Source organism: Montipora capricornis, chromosome 6 (genome assembly GCF_036669925.1).
Source record: "Montipora capricornis isolate CH-2021 chromosome 6, ASM3666992v2, whole genome shotgun sequence".
Classification (NCBI taxonomy): domain Eukaryota; kingdom Metazoa; phylum Cnidaria; class Anthozoa; order Scleractinia; family Acroporidae; genus Montipora; species Montipora capricornis.
The window spans coordinates 6649864-6669863 of NC_090888.1; the positions used below are offsets into that span (position 1 = coordinate 6649864).

The 20000-nt window shown below is 38.7% G+C and overlaps 1 protein-coding gene across 2 annotated transcripts in view; it reads right to left on the minus strand.

Annotated features, from left to right (window-relative positions):
* The window catches only part of LOC138051382 (cleavage stimulation factor subunit 1-like), a 31163-nt gene that overhangs the window by 6544 nt on the left and 4619 nt on the right, over positions 1-20000 (minus strand). The window contains exons 4-14 of one of the 2 annotated variants that reach the window (XM_068897573.1): positions 10780-10872; positions 9921-9961; positions 9187-9303; positions 6986-7108; positions 6048-6123; positions 4863-4942; positions 3893-3952; positions 3486-3548; positions 3355-3387; positions 590-644; positions 322-402 (exon numbers count right to left, since the gene is read on the minus strand). In XM_068897573.1, the coding sequence (XP_068753674.1) occupies positions 322-402; positions 590-644; positions 3355-3387; positions 3486-3548; positions 3893-3952; positions 4863-4942; positions 6048-6123; positions 6986-7108; positions 9187-9303; positions 9921-9961; positions 10780-10872 (822 nt within the window). Of the gene's footprint in view, positions 1-321; positions 403-589; positions 645-3354; positions 3388-3485; positions 3549-3892; positions 3953-4862; positions 4943-6047; positions 6124-6985; positions 7109-9186; positions 9304-9920; positions 9962-10779; positions 10873-13688; positions 14659-18160; positions 18700-20000 lie in introns of those variants that run through there. The other variant, XM_068897572.1, reaches the window with a different exon arrangement.

The following is a 20000-nucleotide window of genomic DNA, read 5'->3' on the forward strand; positions in this document are numbered from 1 at the left end:
TCTTTATACTACTAGTCGAATTTAACAGAAGCAAAAAAAAAGTTTGCCAAGTTCGTCCCAGATGGATTATATGAAATGATTTTATATGAGAGGGAACATAGCAATTAAGAGACCGCATGCGCAATAGACCAATTTCAGTATATAAAAATTCAGTCCTAAACAAAAGTCATCATCTCCAGGCTCCGCGCGGAATAAATACATGCATATGGATTTGTATGAGTTTATTTCCCCAGAGCCACGAGATGATGTCTTTTTTTTAGGACTGAATTTTGATATATCGAATTTGGGCAATTAACTAATCAAACTTCGCAGTCAACTCACTAAAATCCTCCGTGTGGTTAAAGACAATCTGTGTCCTATAATTTGACATCGTAGCTCCAGTGTACATATTGAGCGCCTTCCCTGAAAAAAAATAATATATGAGGGTAAAAACAAGGGGATTTTTTCCAAGTGCCAACGAGCTTCTGCTTGATAATTTGGATCGTGCATCGCTTATTGGCTCATCCGCTTGTCAATCTCAGCTGTGATGGACTCTACAATGATGGAGTTCTACAGGCTCGAACATTCAAACAAAAATATCTCTTTTTACCTGTTGACAGTTCCCACAGAAACACCAGAGAGTCTTTTCCGCTGGATACAATGTACTACACACACATAAAGAAGAAAATGTGAAATTTTTTTTTTAACATTTCGAGTCCACTGAACGTCAAATCCCTGGCTGTATGCGTTTTGCTAAAAATCACATCAGCGTTCCCGACTTCAGTCCACTTTTTGCCTGTTAGCTACAGATATCGTAAAACCCTTCAAAAGAGAGGGACAAGTTAGGCTAGGAGACTTTTCTTTGCTTTTATGAAAAGAAGTAGTCATTTGTTGTTCCAGGGTAAACGGAAAGGAAAGAACTTTATTTAAGTGTCTAGTCGTTCTAGCGCTGGAGCACTAATTGGGGACACTGTAAACTGAATTTAACAATTAACACGGGAGGCAAAATCGCCGCTTTAATGTAAATACTAGGGACTTTACGATCAACGACCACGGCAGCAACGTCGACAACGTCACCTAAAAATGTTACTTTGCACAATCGTGAGTCTTTCGCGATTACTCCAATCTCTCGTTCACGTCGCACAATAGGGGAAAAGTATCTTCGGCTAAAAATAAATTGGTACGAGCGGTTTCCGAGTAAAAATCAGCAGAACATGAAAGGTTCACATTTGTATACTCATGTTGTAATTTGGTGATTTTATGTCGTGGTTAAGCAAAGTACCACAAGAATATGAGCTAAAATGCGTGCCGCACGTGTAGATCGATTATTTTCCCTTTTTTTAACCAATCATATGATTGTTGTTCCTTTATCAAGCAACAACGGCGACGGCAACGAGAACGTCACAAATTTGCATATTTAGAGAGCAAAAGCAATAGCTTTGCACGCTCTGCACGTGCATCTTTTCTTTTTTTTTTTTCTATTTCTTGGCTGTCGTCAGCAAAAAAACAACGTGAAATGACCAAGTTTGAGGTATTAGGGAGAAGGTCAGCGCTTGAGGACAAGTTTTCATTTTCTCCCCTAAATTGAACGCCGTTCATACTAGTCTCGTTCTTGATGGTTTGCCACACCTTTGTCACATTAAAATGCTTGGAATAGTCGCGAAGTTATAACAATAACGCGAATTCACATTTAACGACGGCGTTCTCGTTGCCGATGCTAAAGCTCCCTATTAGGGCCGATTTACACGATACGATTTTGTCGCATGCGACAAGCTCACGACAGCGCAGCGTTTTAAAACATGCTTTAAAATGCTACGACATTTTGTCTGACGTACACAACAGTCACAAATCATGTCGTGGGCCCGTCGTAAGCCGTTGTCGCATGCGACAAAGTCGTACCGTGTAAATCGGCCCTAAGGTGATGTTACACGAGCCGATTTTTAACGCAACATTGTTGCGTTAAAAGTTGCCTCGTGTAACAGGGAGCACAGGGTGATTTTTGACCTAACATGTTGCAGGTTTTTGAAAGCGATTCAAAAACCTGCAACATTGTTGCCCGAATTTTGTTGGTGTCGGTGCGTGTAACACCCCCGCCGCTGACTTTTAACGCAACATCGTCCCACAATGCACCGCGGAGAACCGAAAATAGGTCAAGTCGACTTGAAGTAAACAAACAAGATGACGGAGCTTGTTGAAGATGACCGGTAGAAATAACTATACCTAAAGCTCGATTAGATGATGCCGGAAGGCGAAAACTCATACAGTTCTATGAGAAGAAACCTAGACACGTCCCTAAAGTTACCGAAGAAAGACGCCAATATTCGTTTTTCATCTTCCAAATCGTCCACTAACAACAGAACATGAATGATTTTCAGCCGCCGTCTTCTTAACTCATTGTCCGCCATATTTGTCGAGCAGGAGCCTGGGTTCAAGTGTTGCGAGCAATGTTGCGTTAAAAATCGTCTTGTGTAACATGCCGTTGCCGCAACAAAGTTGCGTTAAAAGCTGTCTCGTGTAACATGGATTAAAAATCGGCATTAAAAATCGGCTCGTGTAACATCACCTTTAGGGAGTTAAGCAAAGAGGACGGGTACGGCTACGGCAACGCCACAAAGCAAGAATATGATTGGTTAAAAAAGGAAAAATAATCGTGGTGCACGTGCAGCCCGAATTTCCGTGCATTTCTCTGCCGTTTTCCACAAAACAACAACGTGAAATCACCAAATTTTAGGTTTTGACAACAACGTGAGCATATAACCACGAAACAGTCATTTTCTGTTTTGACTTAAAAACCGTTCGTACCCATTCAGTTACAGGATAGTTTGCCCGTATTGTACAAGGTAAACAAGACGGAATAATCGCGAAATACTTGCGATAGCGCTATAAGTTATATTTTGGGCTGCCGTTTTCGTTGCCGTAGCCGTCGTCTTTGCTTAAACTCCCTATAATGTCATTGGTTAAAAGAGGAAAAAGAATCGTTCTGCAAGTGCAGCACGCATTCTATTTCTGTACTCTGCAGAACAACAACAACAACGTGAAATCACCAAATTTGAGGTTTTAATGATAACGTGAGCGTACAAATGCGAATCTTTCATTCTACATTTTTCCGTGAAACCGCTCGTATAAATTCAGTTTTAGGATAATTCGCCCCCATTGTACGAAGTGAACAAATAACCGCGAAAGACTTGGATTGTGCAAAGTTAGATTCTGAAGTGACGTTTTCGTCGACTTCGCGGTTCTAGATCTTGAAGTCCTTATTTCTTAACTGAACTCCCTACTGTTTTCGCAAAACATTGACAGAGAGCAGAATATGATAAGCTGTTTAAACTCCCTAGAAGATGTCCGATTCAATTTAAAACGACGCAATCCAGTTACCTTTGAGTTTTGAGAAAAACGAACGGAATAAACCTGTAAAAACAATGACCACAAATGAGAAACTGAACACACACAAAAAAAAAAAACCAAAAGAAAACACAAGGTGAACAAGTCTCAGTGACACACCCTACCTCGGCCCCGTTGTGTGCCTGTGGAAATGTTTGTATGCATTTGTTACTGACACCATCCCAAATCTGAAGCAAAATAAAAAAAGGATCCATAGACTAGTGTAATAATAATTATTTAACATCAAAGCGAACGACAATCGAGCCCTGGAACTGGACCGAATAACAAGCTCTAAAAAATAACTAAGTTCTTCAGTGCAGGAACTGGCGTAATCACTTCGCGAATGATTATTCCAGCTCGCAAGGGTTGGCAAGTGTAAGCGAAATATTCCAAAGCTAAATTGTTCGATATAGGGCAAAGTAAAATTTTCAATTGACGCGGTCGATGCCATAGTAGCTGAAGTTGCTAATTGAGTAGGACTCGCCTGCGTCAAAAGCTATTTGCAACCCCCGTTGAATTTCAGAGTTGATACCTTTATTGATCCATCTTTGCTGCAAGATGCATAAAGATTAGCTGCCGAAGAGTATTTTACCTGAAAAAAAAAAACAAAAAGAAATTAATGGTGAAATGGGTTGTTGTAGTGGCGGTAACCCATAACTTGGAGCGAACAGCAGCCCTATATTCCTGTCGCAGCTTTTTCACAGACCGATTTATTTTTAGGTTGAATTTCCCGCGAATGAGATTCCCGCAGGAGCCCAAGGACCAACCTCACAAGAAACTAACCTGACGTCATAGCGGAAGTGCCTTTGTTTTTTCGGAAAAGGTACTGTAAAAAAAAATCGGTCTGTAAAATTGCCGTCTTAGTGTGGGAGTTGTTCACTCTTAGTCTTGGCCTCCTGGTAGTGGTTAGAGCACTCGTGTAAACCAAGATTTCCTGGTTTCTGCATCACATGTGAGTTAAGTTTAATTGTTGGTTCTCTAATCTGCTCCAAGAGGTTTCCAACAAACACAACCTAACTCTTAAGTGGTGGTGATGACGATGATGATGATGATTTTTTTTATTATTTGTCATCCCACAGCTAAACTGATTTTTAAAACCTGGTAATGCTCAACTGAATATCAAGTTGCAACCCGCAACCTTAGATGTTCAGTGCATATCTCAAAATCCTAGCCGTTCCAAGGAGGCAGGCCTTTTTGAGGGTTCCACAGTTCAGATTATCGCTGGTCTTAACTAACCAATGGTTGAAATTCTTTGAGATTGTACCCAAAGCTCCTATTACTACGGGAATCATCACTTCACTGCAGCTCCAAATCCTCTCCAATTCCCATTTCAGATCCCGATATTTGTCCACCGTTTCTTTGTCTTTCTCAACAAAACGGGTGTCAAAATTATTATTATTATTATTATTATTATTATTATTATTATTATTATTATTCAAATAATTTGGCCTCAAAGTTAAGAATGGTTAAAGTAAACACGATATCATTTTTAAAGCACTCACCATATTAATGGGCCCCGTGTGATATTCCCGAGGATTCGAGGCAACAAAACACTGGCCAGTTATTGTATCATAGAGACGAACTGCAAGTGAAACAGAAAATATTCTTGGGCACAAAATCTGCTCAAAGTTAAAAAGAATATTCTGTTTTGTGACTGTACAATGTCTAAAGTCTCTCAAACCCATGAGAAGTTTGCAGATGCAGTGTTGAAACTTATAATTTATGATGATGGCTTGGGATGTTTCGCCAAGTGACTGGCTCAAAAATCTCGCTCCGCCTTTTCAGGCTGAATCGCCATTTGCGCGGGAGAATTCTCCCGCGTTTTGAGTCAATATAGGGACCTTTAGATTCTAGGACGAAGACAAGAACGAGTACGAGATTTGACTGGTAGTTTTTACCGAAAATACTTAGAAAAATTTATGACCCGTACGATTAATCTTACCCTTTGTTAGCAGAATAGGTTGCTCAGTTATTCTTGTTGCTGTTACCTGGGCCTTTTTGCTGATCGAAAAATGCCAAAACTGCTACCCTGTTGTTGACTTGTTTTGACACGACCACATTTTTGCAAAACCTCGTATTAAAATGACGACGGTGTCACGTTTTTCCCGCCAAAATGACGCTGGTTTGAGCGCGCTCACTGTTGTTCTATATGACAATTTCGTACTCGTAGTCGTTCTCGTCCTAGAATCTAAAGCTCTCTAATTTTCATGTAAATTACTTCTTATCCTGATTGATTCATCCCGTTTTTTATACCTGTTGTGATTTGCCAGTTTATTCCTTTACTTTCTCTCTGATGTTAATCAACTGAAGCTACGGTAATACGAGCAACAAAAACTTCCAACTTGTCTCGCAACATTGTTGCGCTTTTTACAACCCACGCACAACTCGTCTCGCAGCAAAAAAAAATGTGTCGCAAGCTGCCGCAGCGTGTTGCGGAAAGTAGAGGTCCATTCTAATTTCTGCAACAAAATCAACACATTTTTTTTGTTGCGAGACAGGTTCCAGGTTGTGCGTGGGATGTAAAAAGCGCACCATCGCTTTTCAATTAGTTTTCGACTAGTTTCACAGCTGCAATGTTGCGAGACAAGTTGGACGTTTTTGTTGCTTGTATTACCGTAGCTTAAAACCCGCCTGAAACTGGTAAGATACCTTCCCTCAGACCAGCCTTATAGTTTGCAATCACTTACTAGTTGGGTGTTCTGTGCCAACAAGAATAAAGTCCCCTGTGGGATGAAAAGACATTGATGTCACCACTTCTGCCTCCTGTAGTAAAAAAATACCAGAATTTTATTAACGTATCGAGAAGCTAAGTTTGTTTGTTTATTTGTTTACTTATTTGCCATATAAAGAAAGTACAGCCAACACCCGCTGATGAGAACGTAAATTTTTCCAACTTAGAAATAGGTTCGGGTTAAAATGGTATTTACAGTTGTTTTAGGCTATCTGGGTTCTTAAATAAGTTCTTATTTCCACAAAAGATATCTACTCTATGATATGGTATGACTGACGCCCTCTGTCTGATAAGGACGTTGATACCTTTACATTTCATAACCATGAAATAAAAAGTTTTGAACAAAATCTGTGAAGTTTAAATTGCAATTTGTTCCAGTCACCTGACATTTAAAGGCCATTTTCTAAAAGGAGAACCTGTTTAATTTTTTAGACTAACCTGGTTCTTATGTAAAGGGGGGTTTTTAAAATGAAATTTTTAGCCTAACAGGTTCTTAAATTCTCGGTTCTTACATGCGGGTGTTTGGTGTACGACCCAAGAAAGTAAGTAAAAACGTAGCCTGCTTGCTTCCGTTGAAAATGGCGCGCGGTCGAAATATAGGGGCTTGGTTACTAGTAACCAAGCCCCTATATTTCGACCACGCGCCATTTTCAACGGAAGAGCCTGCTTGCAGGCTGGTAAAAACGCGATGAAGAAAAGTTACAGAATTAAATGGCAAGGGAGCTTGCATAACTACAGTCCGCATAGGAGCGGGACATGTTAAATCAGCCTTCCAACTAAGCTTAAATTGTCCACACTCAACCAAAGGATCTCAGAAAAAAAAAAAAACTCTTCACGTGTAGTGTAAACATCTTCCACAGCATTCCTCATCCTATAGAATAAAAACATGCCTACCTGGATAGATCTGTAGGCCTTTTTCACGGAGGGTTTTGATATGTCAAACAGTTTCACAGTACAATCCTTGCTGCCTGAAGCTAATACCAGTGCACTGGGGTGAAATTCAACAGATGTCACTTCCTGTAATAAAATAATTCATTTCATTCTCTCTCCTAATTTTATGACTTACTGCGATTTTCGTAATTCTGCGGAATCTTATCTTCAAGCCGAAACGGACAAAACTGCGTTTTGGTTTCCATCAATCTAACTTCAGACGCAAAGCCTAGGTGTTGGCCCGAAAACCGCGGATGCCGAAATCAACTGACGCGTGACATAGAGTGGTTTTCAATTGAGTGTCGAAAGTAATTAGTGAATTACTTTGCTTTATGATTACTTCACTCAGTGATTGGTTCAAAGTTCTCGCGCCACTTTTTCAACCAATCAGAAGTGAAACCAAAACCAATCGTGGCTCGCGCGTGTACATTTTCCCGCGCTTTGTGTCGGCTACGTGTAGTTTTGATTGGTTTAATTGGATTGTCTCCGTCCTTTTTGATTGGCCAAAGTAATTACTTTGGTTTTGGTTTTGCGACACTCGTTTGAAAACCGCTCTAACCTACCAATCAGAATCTTTGGTTCCCGCGGTACAACGAAGCCGATGGAAAGCGATGGAATCTGTACAAATCCTTTTACCGAAGAACCTCTAAAGATATCATAGTGGTACATGTATTCAAGCTTTAAACTAAACAAAACTCCAATTCACTTTCAAGAGGCGTAGTCGATCTTCCCAGCTATGTTCGGAAATTTGATTGACGGTCCAAGTCAAAATTGTGAAAATTGCAGTAAAAGCCAGTTTTGTCTACAGAGTTTTTTCTGGCTATCATTTCGACACAAAAAATTGTGAAGCAGTGACTGTAAAGTGTGGCACCATAGAGGGCCTAAGGACAAATTAAGCTATAATGAAGAGAAAGTGGAACAAAGGAAAGAAATGAAAACACCATGTTTAAATCTTGAATTTGAAATACTATTTCACTGAAAAACTTGATCCATTCCTGAAGTTACTAGAGTTGCTAAAGTGATCACAACAGCTACTGGGCTTTGACCAAAACACCGCAAGCATTCACTTTAACTTCACAGGCAAGGTCCCCATGATAAGTGGATGAGATTATGTCACTTTTGTGATAGAGCAGATTTTTTCGAATTCTGATCCTAACTTCTGAAATTTAGATAACAAGTACAAACAAGTGTAACATTCGAACAGTATCAGGATTTTCAAAGGCATGCATGTTGCCTGAATGCTGCCCTTCTTGGTGGTTTTTTATTTTCAGTTTCTTTTATTTATTCAATTAGCCACACACATGTAAAGGATGCACAACACAGCTTGATCAAAAGTTGTTAATTAAATAAACTCTTAAGATAGGTGTGACAAGCAAGCCTATTGAAGCTTGGAGCTTATATTAAATAGGCTTCCTTGGACTAATTATTACATACAGTACATAAATTGCATGATAAAGTACAGAGTGAGCAAATAAAATGCAAATTTTAAAACAGTATTAAATCAGTTTTCAGCATGATAATCCTTCAGTTTGCTTTTAAAAACAAAAACAGATGGCGAACTAATTAGTGAAACAGCCACGCAACAAATTCCAGATTTTTTGGTCCTTCCTAAAGGATGCTGAACTGCTTAATATTCATTCTACAAAAAAATGAGGTCTGTAATAAGAAGCAAAGGAGTTTCGTATTGGTGAACCTGACAACTAGTTGAAAAGGGATTGCAAAAGCTAATGGGCAGAAGATTATGATGATACAAGTGCGGAAAAGTAGCGATAGAAAAGGAATTTTTGCTATTTATTAAATTTTCGATCTTGGATATTGCGTTTCTAGCTTTCTGATTGGTTCACTCAGTCTCCATTATCAGCTCATATTCTGATGACCTAATATGGAAACTGATTGCATCAAGTGTTCCCAAGCTGAAGAATTTGTTGCGTGGGAAGCAAAATTTCCTGAGACACAACATCTGACACGTTAAGAATTTGATGAAAATTTGACAAAACAATATTCCATTTGCGCTTGTTGGATATAAGACTGATTACAGCCAACTAGGCACAACGCGCCTCACTGGCTCACCATATCATATCCAATGCACGCTCATGGACTAATTGTTAATTGCCAAATATCATACTGAATTGGCATTAACATTTTTACGTTGAATCCTGCATTACCTCCATATGATCATAGAGAGTCCTTATAACAGGATGATTCTCAAGGTTTGTACCCACACCCTGGTCTTGTGATTGGGGCATTGTGTTCTTTGCTACCATTCGCTCGACATCCAACACCTAAAAGCCACACAAGGAGGAACTTGTTAAACATTTTAAAAAACCCTGCTGACCACTAAAATGTGACAATGAACTCCAACACTTTGTGAATGCCAATTTAACTCATTGACCCCTGGGAGTGAAAATTCGTAGATTTTACTCTGTTTAAAGCCAGATGATTTTATTAACCAACAAGGAAGGGGGAGGGGGGGGGGGGGGGGGCGGGGATGTCAATGGCTTCACAACCTCTACTTCCACTTAACGTGTTTTGAATTCTGCCCTTTGAGTGAGTGACGCATCATGGAAAATAGACCATTCTGCCAAAATCCCTTTTTAACCCATTCAGGATTGGCATATGGCAGGTACAAAACAGAGGTCATTGTTTTACCAATACAGAAAGTATCCCAAACATTCATAAAAGCTAACCTTAGGCCTAAAGAAAAGTATCCTAAACATTCATAAAAGCTAACCTTTGGCCTAATTAGGCCTAAAGAAAAGTTTTTAGGCCTAAGGTTAGCTTTTATGAATGTTTAGGATACTTTCTGTATTGGGAAAACAATGACCTGTGACCTGTGTTTTGTCCCTGCCGCTTGGCATATGATGATACCAAGTACATTTAGGATCAAAAATGTTCCTGCCTTAATTGAAGCATCCACAGAGCCAGTGGCTATCAGCCGACCTAAAATAATACAGTACAACAAAATTAATAAACAAATATTAATAAGGTGTTAAAAGGATTTAGGAAAGGAACTTTATTTAAGTGTCTAATCTTCTAGCACTGTAGAGCACTAATTGGGGACACTGTAAATTGAAATTAACTAGTTAATGCAAATGAATCAAATGTTGGTTTTTGAGGAGAGGGGAAAACCGGAGTACCCAGAGAAAAACCTCTCGGTGCAGAGTAGAGAACCAACAAACTCAACCCACATATAACACCCAGTCTGGGAATCGAACCCAGGCCACATTGGTGGGAGGCGAGTGTTCTCACCACTGCGCCATCCCTTACTATTTTCATTTTTAACACAGAGTATTATTCAGACAGGGAAACCAACTTGTTCCCAGAAGCAGTTCACTTGTTCATTGCAGTTTGTTTGGCAGTTGATTTTTGAGAATGTTGATGAAACTTTCCTTACCAAATTGTACTTTTTGAAATGATGAACAAACTTAAAACATAATTTATATATAAGTACACGTACATGTACTTGCATTATCTCCTCTACTTGAACCAAAATAATGTAAAGGCATACAATAAACAAATTATTGACCTCAAGTGTTCAGTCTTTACAGGAAAACCTCAAATCTTAGCCTTACTGTACTGTACTTGACCTCGCACTGCAAGGTCGCAGTTTGAGATTTTCCCATTAAGACCTCACTCTAGTGTTGACAATATTATTATTAAATTTTGCTCCAGGGCTGTACTGTAAGTTACACATGCTGCAACAATAACCATTGTCCCATTTTGGAAGAATGATAAAATTATCATGATTTCAGACATACCATTTTGGCTAAAGCTTGCTGTTCTACATGGAGCCTTATGAGCTGTCACATAGTAAGTTTCATACATTGCAGCTGGTGGGCTGGTGCCATGATCTGGAAAAAATGAATGATGGCTTTTACCCATAATAATATACAAAGAAAAATTTCTCCTGCAAGAGAAAAGCAGTTTTCTGGTAACATGGGGCAGAACAGAGGTAATTCAGTGCAAAAAAAAAAGATACAATCCAAACATTCTGATTGGTCAATAATGGAAGAAACTCACAGATAGCCAATCAAATAAAAGTAGTTTTCTGGGAACATAGGGCAGAACAGAGGTAATTTAGTGAAAAAAAAAAAAAACAAGAGGTAAAATCCAAGCATTCTGATTGGTCGATAATGGAAGAAACTCACAGATGGTCAATCAAATAAAAGTAGTTTTCTGGTAACATAGGGCAGAACAGAGGTAATTTAGTGCAAAAAAAAAAAAAAAGAGGTAAAATCCAAGCATTCTGATTGGTCAATAAATGGAAGAAACTCACAGATAGCATATCAAATGCGACCCCTGGATGGTGCAACTATTTCCTGATTGCATGACATGAGTGTGTTGCTTCTGCATAATAATAAGGTATCTTGTAATCTCATGATTTTTCTCATTCACTTTGAACTTCACACTCGTATTTTTATCAGACTTCAAATTGCACCTGCCCATAAGTTTCACTGGAACACTGAACACTTCATATTTTATCAACAACTCACTAGATACCAAGCTACATTTCTTACATTTCATAAACTTTTAATAACTGGTATGTTCTGCATTGTTTGATTACATTACACATCCCAGCAATGCAATTATCTCTTAATTAAATACTAAGAAATAATACAATATTATTTACATCAGATTTTCATCATACATATTTTCTTTTAAATTACTTTATTTTACATGTGACTATTGTAAAATATTTTGAAAACCAAGTGAGACAGCATGCAAGTACTTGTAGCCTGGATGGTGGTATTTAGCACAAATCACAAACATTTCAAAAGAGCACTATGCCATCTTGTCAATAAAAAACAGAGAACAAGGTTTCATTTATTATGTTCTTTACCCTCTGTATCGCATAATTTATAGCACACAAACACTGCGTTAAGGCAGTTAACAATGATTCACTAAAGTGGAGGTGGTTGGTGGTGGACATTTTCCTCCCTGTTTCGCAGCTCGGTAAACCTCCACCACTAACCACCAAGGCGAACAGTTGTTTTTATATATGCTAAAACAGTGAGATAACATAATTATCACAAAAAGATGATTTTAACCCGATGATTTATTCCTGCAACAATAACACTATTTTCGGGCGCAAATCCAGCGCAAACTGCTTGGAGGTGCACAGCAAAGGATATTCGGAGTTTGAGAAGCCAATAAGAGTGCACCTTCAATGCTATCCACTGTTTTAGTTTTACACTCTTAAGTGGACTATTTTCTGTTTAAAGTTTCCATTCATGACTTCCTACACATTTTTAAGCAGCCTCTTAGCACTTTCGTAAGTTACGCTTGACCAATTTGAAAATCCAAACATGCCCCCGGGGACCAGGGAAACTTTCACGGAGGATGATCTCGCTGAAACATCTTCTTTAATCAAAATAAGTATTAGTTTTGTAATTTTTTATGATTCAATCACTTTCCAATTTCATGAATTTAAAAGATTTGAAATCAATTTTCTTTATGCCACATACATGTACTATCCAAATTGACCATGTCCAAGTTCATGTCTATCTCATCTTCAAAGCGAGTGCAAGTGCAGATTTTTTCTTATGAAAATTAGTTTTGATTCATATGTAAAGTATAATTAATTACCATCACAAAAACTTTGCACTTAGACTCGCTTTGAAGAGGAGGCAGACATGAACTCGGAAATGGCTAATTTGAGCTTGGAATTCAACCACAGCGCATCAAAAATTAATGACACAAAGCATCCCACAGGTCAAAGCTTTGATTTACTACATTCTTTTTAAAATATGGTTTTAGCAAACAAGTTGATAGAAATTAACCACCCAAAAAAGGATTGGTAAGGTGACATTTTGAGACTTAAGGCCAGGCAAATACAGTTAGCTTCAACATCCATTCAACAGTGATGTTAAAACCGTTCAGGAATCAATGGGTTAACCCATTGACACCCCAAATCCCCTGTAGCCCTTAAATCCATTAAGGACAGTGCCTACTAATTCAAAGGCATTTTTGTGCGGCTTAATGAATATGCAGGAAAAGCAAATCTCAACAAGTGTCATTAAAATCCAAAAAGAAAATTGGGGGTAACCATGCATTTTTCAAAGATAATTAATTACCAATATTAGCAAAAAGGTTTAAAATTCAAAGCAATGTATGGCACTCCTTTCCAAATTAAAGCTTAATTATCTCTGAAAAATGCATGGTTACCCCCAATTTTCTTTTTGGATACCAAGAGCCCTTGCTAAGTTCTGCTTTCTCCGCATAAATTTAAACCACGCAAAAATATCCCTGCATTAGTAAGCACTACCGATAGGAAATCCGAATATCTGCAGATGCGCAGAACGTATGTGCAATAACAATAGTAGGCACCATCCTTAAATTGATTAAACCATAATCAGCAGGAAAAACTGGGTGTAGTGCTTTGCCAGGTAAAATGACTAAATAAAAAGTCATTATTTTGATTAAATGTGCACTGTACAAGTCAAAACAGAAAAAATGTTGCATTTTCCAATGTTTCTATTGAAAGTAGTGTGGAAAACATACCTTTTCTCCATAATAATGATAATATTATTAGAAGACTTAAATAGTTCAAATGATAACAATCTTTTTTTTTCCAGCTCAGTAAGGAATCCCTAGGAAATCACTGGAAAATTGCTAAGATTGCTATACTTGTGGACGATTGATTAAATTTCATCCACTCATTACAGGAAAGGTGTCCAACGGCAAGGTTTTTTTTGTGAAATATTCATTTCTTTTGGTCGCTACATTAAAATTGCCAACAACGGAGCTGGTTTTAAAATGTTGCATACAAGGGAAATGTGACCCATCATAAGCACTGTTATGGAGCTTCAGTTTCGAACAATGGTTTCCAAGTGGTTGTTTAAATGCACTACATATATCTGCCTCCCAACATCCAATGCCTCATGCTCAGGTGTCCCTTCATGAAGCATCATTGAGCCGTCAATCAAACTGTCAAACGAGAACGTTTGTACCGTTTCGACACCAGAGGATGATTCTCTGGATAGCACACCATTCCTTTCATGGCCAAGCCCTTCCTGAGTAGATTGGTGACCTGGTGTGCCTGTGTGCATTGTTGTCACTTCGTGGCATTCATCATCACCACTTGCAGTATCTGAATATTCCACCTCTTCTGGTCGCGTCTGTTTTTTTGTTAGCTTCTGGCCCTGAGTCAGAGAAGCAATTTTTGAAACCACTAAGTCCGTCTCAGGAACCTCTTTGGCCAGAGAGGCTCCAGCAAACACAGCAGGAGCAATGTTGGGTCTTCTTCCACACTGTCGAATCAAGGCTGGAGGCTTTCCAGCTGATTTGCCAGAATTTGCCTCTGGTTCACTTTGAATACCTGAGCAACAAGGTGGCTGATTATTTGCACTCTTTTCCAGCCCATTTGAATCAGCTTCTGAATCACCTTGCTCAATTTGTTTGAAATCATTTGAAAGACCTTTGAGCAAATACTTCATGCGGTCCTCGTGTTTCTTTCTAGAACGCAGATTCTTGAAAAAGTCACTGACGCACTGTTCTGGAATAGCCAACTGGTTGGCTAGTGTTTGACGCTTGTCCATGGATAAGTACCTGTTGTAGGTGTAATAATCCTCCATAGCAGCTTTAGCCTCTGTGGGAATTATCCGTCTTTTCTTCTTGATCATGTCCTCAGTTAACCCCTGAAGAACAACAGAAAAGGGTAATCCGACAATATTTCACTTGCAGAAAGACACTACAATAAAATTAATTATTTTCAAAACACCCTAGCCTACCAAACAAAAACTCCAATGTGGGTCATTCTGGAGGCCGTAATTGTTTAATACACTGTACATATATATGTATATGTAAACTATGTTTGTATAAGAGTTAACTCCACTAAACGCTTAAAAGGTTTCAGCAGTGCATGATTGGGGAATACACTATTCATAATCATTCAGCCTCTACCAGTAATTAAACAGGGCTTGAAATTGCGACCAATACAGTCACATTTACAACTGAATTTTTTTCCCTTTGTGACTAAAATATTTGGAGAAGTTGCAAATTTGAAACTAGTTTTCACCTTCACTCTTTCGAAATAAAAGCGTAGCCAATTGCAACTATTGCTAAAAAATTTAATAAATAAAAAAACTGCAAAACATATTTGGTTTCTCACTGTGATTTCTCACTGTGAAGAATGATATAGGGCACATCAGTAGCAAAATTTCGCTGTTTTATTAAATTTTTTAAACTCCAAAAGTTTGGAAGTACGAAATAAAAGCAAAAAAGGGAGAAAATCCCAGGGAAATTGAAAAAACTTGATGAAGACGCAATGTTGTGTAGTACCTACAGTAGCTGTCAGACAGACGCAGGATCATCACAAAAACATTTCTTACACATGTAACTTTTCACGTACTTCTACTGTAAGCTTCGAAATTGATCCAAACTTTCCACAAAACGTTTTTCTTTTGCTTTATACCAATCATTTACCACATAAGGTCCAACTAAAGTATATGAGCTGATAACCAAGAATGAATAAACCAATCAGAGTATGAGAATTGCATTATCGGAGGTTGAGAATTTAATGATGTTTATCTGGTGCCTTATCACCACCAAGTGCTAGTATGATCAAAAAATTGCTTCCTTTTTTCTTCAGAAAGTGTGTGATTGCTTAACAATTGAATAGCAAAATTTTGAGCTTTTATTTTAATCCAAAGGCTGTTTACTTTGAGTGTAATTTTTGGATTTCACAGTCCGCCATTACTCACGTCCCAAACTGACCGATTGGACTTCAGAGGGTTGGATCTAGGGAAAAGGGCCATCGTTAACTTGCTAGCTTAATATTTCAGCGTGTAAACGCAGCTTATTATAAATGCAAAACACAAGATTAATAGTCTGAAAGCCAGAAACTCCCGTGCTGCATATTAATTCAGCCACATACACATGCATTGCATTCTTAAATTATTGAGTCTGGGACGTCATTTCTCGTCGATCCAGCTCTCTCAAGATTTTAAAGTTAGTAATGGCAGACCATAAATCAGAAAATTCCAGTTAAAATACAGTAACCAGGTGTCTTGTTGAAATCAAGGCTTAAAGCTTGGATCACTTACTGTTTTGGTCACTGCAGCACTTACAAAACTCATGAACCTAACAGCCTATCAAAACACTGATACATGCATGAGCTTTATATCCTGATAAACAATTCTCGTTTGTATTCTTTATATAAAGAATACTAATAAGGCACAGCTTGTTTTTCTGGTATGCTAATATTCTTCTCTCACAATTTGAACCATTGCTTTGAGTCCAGAGGGACACACTTTTCGTGGAATGTTTTTAAGTCGTTCAAAAAACTTGCAGCACATGTTTCATCGGGTCTAAAAGCACTCAGCTGCACCTTGTGTTTTTAAACCCTGATAAAACACTGCTGCTTGTTCTTTGAACATTACTTAATCCATTCAGACCTAAAGCATCCCCAACTGGTGGGTCGTGTCATACCTCATTGAACGGGATTCAGGATTGGCCAAAAGAACAATAAAACGAACACAGACAACAATGGATTTAGCACAGAAAACAATAGGGAGTACGACATCAGGGATGGCACTAGGATTTTTCATTCTGAGTCCTGGGACCTGCATGTTTGGCCAAATTGGGGTCCCAAGCATTTTTTGGGGGTCCCAAAATCTTGGTGACCCTCTGCGAGAAAAAGAGTATGTTTTAAATTATGAGAAAAAGAGAGTTTACAACCAACTTGGAATTAATATTGACGCATATGCATAGGACCGGACAACAAAGGCTTTTTCTAGAGCCGTTACATTCATTCCTGGACAAGAACTCTGTTAATGAAAGAGCACCCTTTCCAAGGGTTTACACATCACTGGTTTCCTCCCTTAGGAGCAACGAACAGTGACGTCTATTGCTATATATTTGCATTCAGTGACTTGCAGAGTACATTCCTCTTAAGAAGACCGCAGAAGGCGGTCGAAAATTTAGTTTTAAGCTTTTTAGATGTTTCAAACCCCATTTCTTAGAACTTCAATTATGATCACAGATCGCTCCAACAGTTTTACAAACAACAGAATATACTGACAAATCAAAGCAAGTTGTGTGAGTTATTTAAGTCAGTGCCTTGCTTCCTGGGATGCATTAAAATTTCGATGATGCATTTTTTGGATTTTATTTGCGTAAAAATGCACGATTTCTGCGTTAACGCGATCCCTGCACACTATATAGCCAATGAAATATACATTGTAGCATTCAACAAGAGGTTCGACCCTACCCCAACTGCTGTGTAAGATCATGTGGAGTTACTTAGCCTGCAAAGCAGGCGTATTGTTGTTTTGGTAAGAATTATCGGCAGATATCTTGGATAGCGAGAATAACAGAGGCCTGAGGCGAGTCAAGAAAATTGCACTCATGGAGAGGAGGACAGCTTGTGTGCTTTCAAAATGGCGGCCCATTACAAACAAGCGTATGCCTCTGAAAAAAATGCCTGCTCTGCAGGCTAAAAGTTACTAAGCCAGAGTAAAATCTACAAGTTGATGTTCTACTGTTAGATGGGGAAGTTAAATTTGCGCACAAAGCAGGGTTGTGATTTATAGCCTACATGTACCAAAAGTACCCTTTCCCCCATATATAATTTTTTTGCTCTGACAACTCTACATGTAGGTTCTCCATTGTTTCCTCCCTCGGCAAAAACCAGCATACAGCTGATTCGAGCTATGCTCCAAGGCCATACATGAGCCATATAGCTGCAGCCAGAGGCACCACAGTATGCTTTCAGTTCAACCTTGTTGAGCTGCATCATTGCTGTATTTGCAACGACGACTAGCGAGACAGTTTCTATGATTATTAGTCATAAATAGAGAGTCCAGGTGAAGGAAATAAACCTGAACATATTGCATGAAGGCAAGTCCTGACCCTCCTTTCAGGATAATCATGTTTGCTGTGAATGTGCAACCACTTCATCAACAAAGATGAACTGATGAAGTGTCCCTTGTGTTGTATGCATAAAACAGGATTGAAAGCCTACTGTGCATGCACAAGTTACTTCTGTAGGGAGTATGCAGCCCCTAATCAAGCATGGAGAGCTCTTCCCTACTGACTGCTACTTAAATTAGACACAAAAACAAGTGAACTAATCATTTCTAAGCTGACGACAACAAAAAATACATGAAAAATGCATAATCGTGAAGAAGATTGACTCACCATTTCAATTTGCCGCCGTTTTAACCTCTCCATCTTTAATTCTTCTCCCTTTTGGTAATAAATTCTTAGGCGCTCGGCCTCAGGCTTTAGGAGAAACTGTCGCATGGTATCGAAATTCATCCATCCCTTGTAATTTGTGTGGTCTTGAGGACGGAAGAAGCTTTCTCCGTGTTTAAGCATTTCGGAAAGATATCCTTGTGATTTTCCAAGGACAGCTTTGGCAAAGACCTCTTGGGATACACTGTACTTAACAAGTTCCATTTTCACTTGTTCACAGATACTCTCTGCATCCACAACATCGCCATTCGGGGTAACAAAATTATGCGATGCTTGAATTGGTTTAGCATTGTGCAGTTGGGGAAGGTGCGAAAGCTTCTTATCGGAAGTAATTCTTAAGATGTGTTGTATAACCATGTTAGCAGAAGGTGAGTCCTCTGTTTTGTCTTTAACAGCTTCTTGATCTACTTTTTGAAGTTCAAGATTATTCATGAACATTTCATCTGCAGTGGAGCTTTGCCACTCTCCAGTTGCATCTTTCCCTAAGCAAGCAACGAAATGGAATGAGACCCTACATACTGAATCAGGCTTTCTACGTTTTAGAAGTTTCATTACATACCAGTAAAATGAGTTTGTTACAAAGTGCTGGTGAGAAGTTTTTCCTTGATAAAGTCAGATTCATATTATGTTTGTAACATACATAATTCTCACATAATTGCTCACTTGCAGTATGTAGGTGGTTGGTTGATGGCAAATAATATTATTATGCTTTAAAGTGGTACTATGATCAAAAAATCATTTCCTTTTTTTTCTTCAGATTTTGAAAGCGTGTTTGCTTAACACCTGACTGGAAAAATTTTGAGCTTTGAGTTTTATCCAAAGGCTGTTTATTTTGAGTGTAAGTTTTGGATTTCACGGTCCGCCATTACTCACGTTCAAAACTGACCGATTGGACCTCAGAGGGTTGGATCTAGAGAAAATGACATCATTTACTCACTAGCTTAAAATTTCAGCGTGTAAACGCAATTTATGACATATGCAAAACACGGGTTTAAAAGTCTGAAAGCCCGAAGCTCCCGTGCTGCATATTAATTCGGCCGCGTACACACGCATTGCATTCTTAAACTAGTGAGTCTTTGACGTCATTTTCTCCTCGACCCAGCTCTCTCAAGATTTTAAAGTTAGTAATGGCGGACCAATAAATAAGAAAATTCCAGTTAAAATAAACAGGTGTCTTTTTAAAATCAGAACTTAAAACTTTTCTCAGTTAGTGTTTAGTTAACATAGTCTTGAAATCCAAAGAAAAAAAAGAATTGTTTTTTTGGTCGTAGTACCACTTTAAGGTGGCTGCACGATGCAGTTAAATGTACATGTATGAGCTATGCTCTTAGTCATCATTTGACTTTGTAACTGCAAGGTTGCTGCCTGAGAAGATTTTCCGGGAGCCCTTCGGGCTTCCAACATTAAAAGTTAGTAGCCCGAGTAATTTTTTCAAGAGCCCAGAATTAATTTATTCCAGCTGGGATCATATTTACAAGAAAGTGAGAATGAATCAAGTAAGGCGCCCGTTCGGGCTACTTGTTCAGAAATTTGGTCGCCCAGGCTAGCAAATACATGTAAGGCGCCCCAGGCGACCGGGCGACTGTTACAGACTGTAGGCAGCAGCCTTGAACTGTGTTAGGCAGTTCTAGTCAAAGACTCACATTTCACCCTTGCTCACCAGTCTCTGGTAGCCCAGCAGTTAGAGCATCCAACTAGATCACAGAGGGTGGTGGGTTCAAATCCCATCTGGAACTCATATTATTTTTTCTTCCAAGTTTCCAATGAATGCCATTTCAAAACA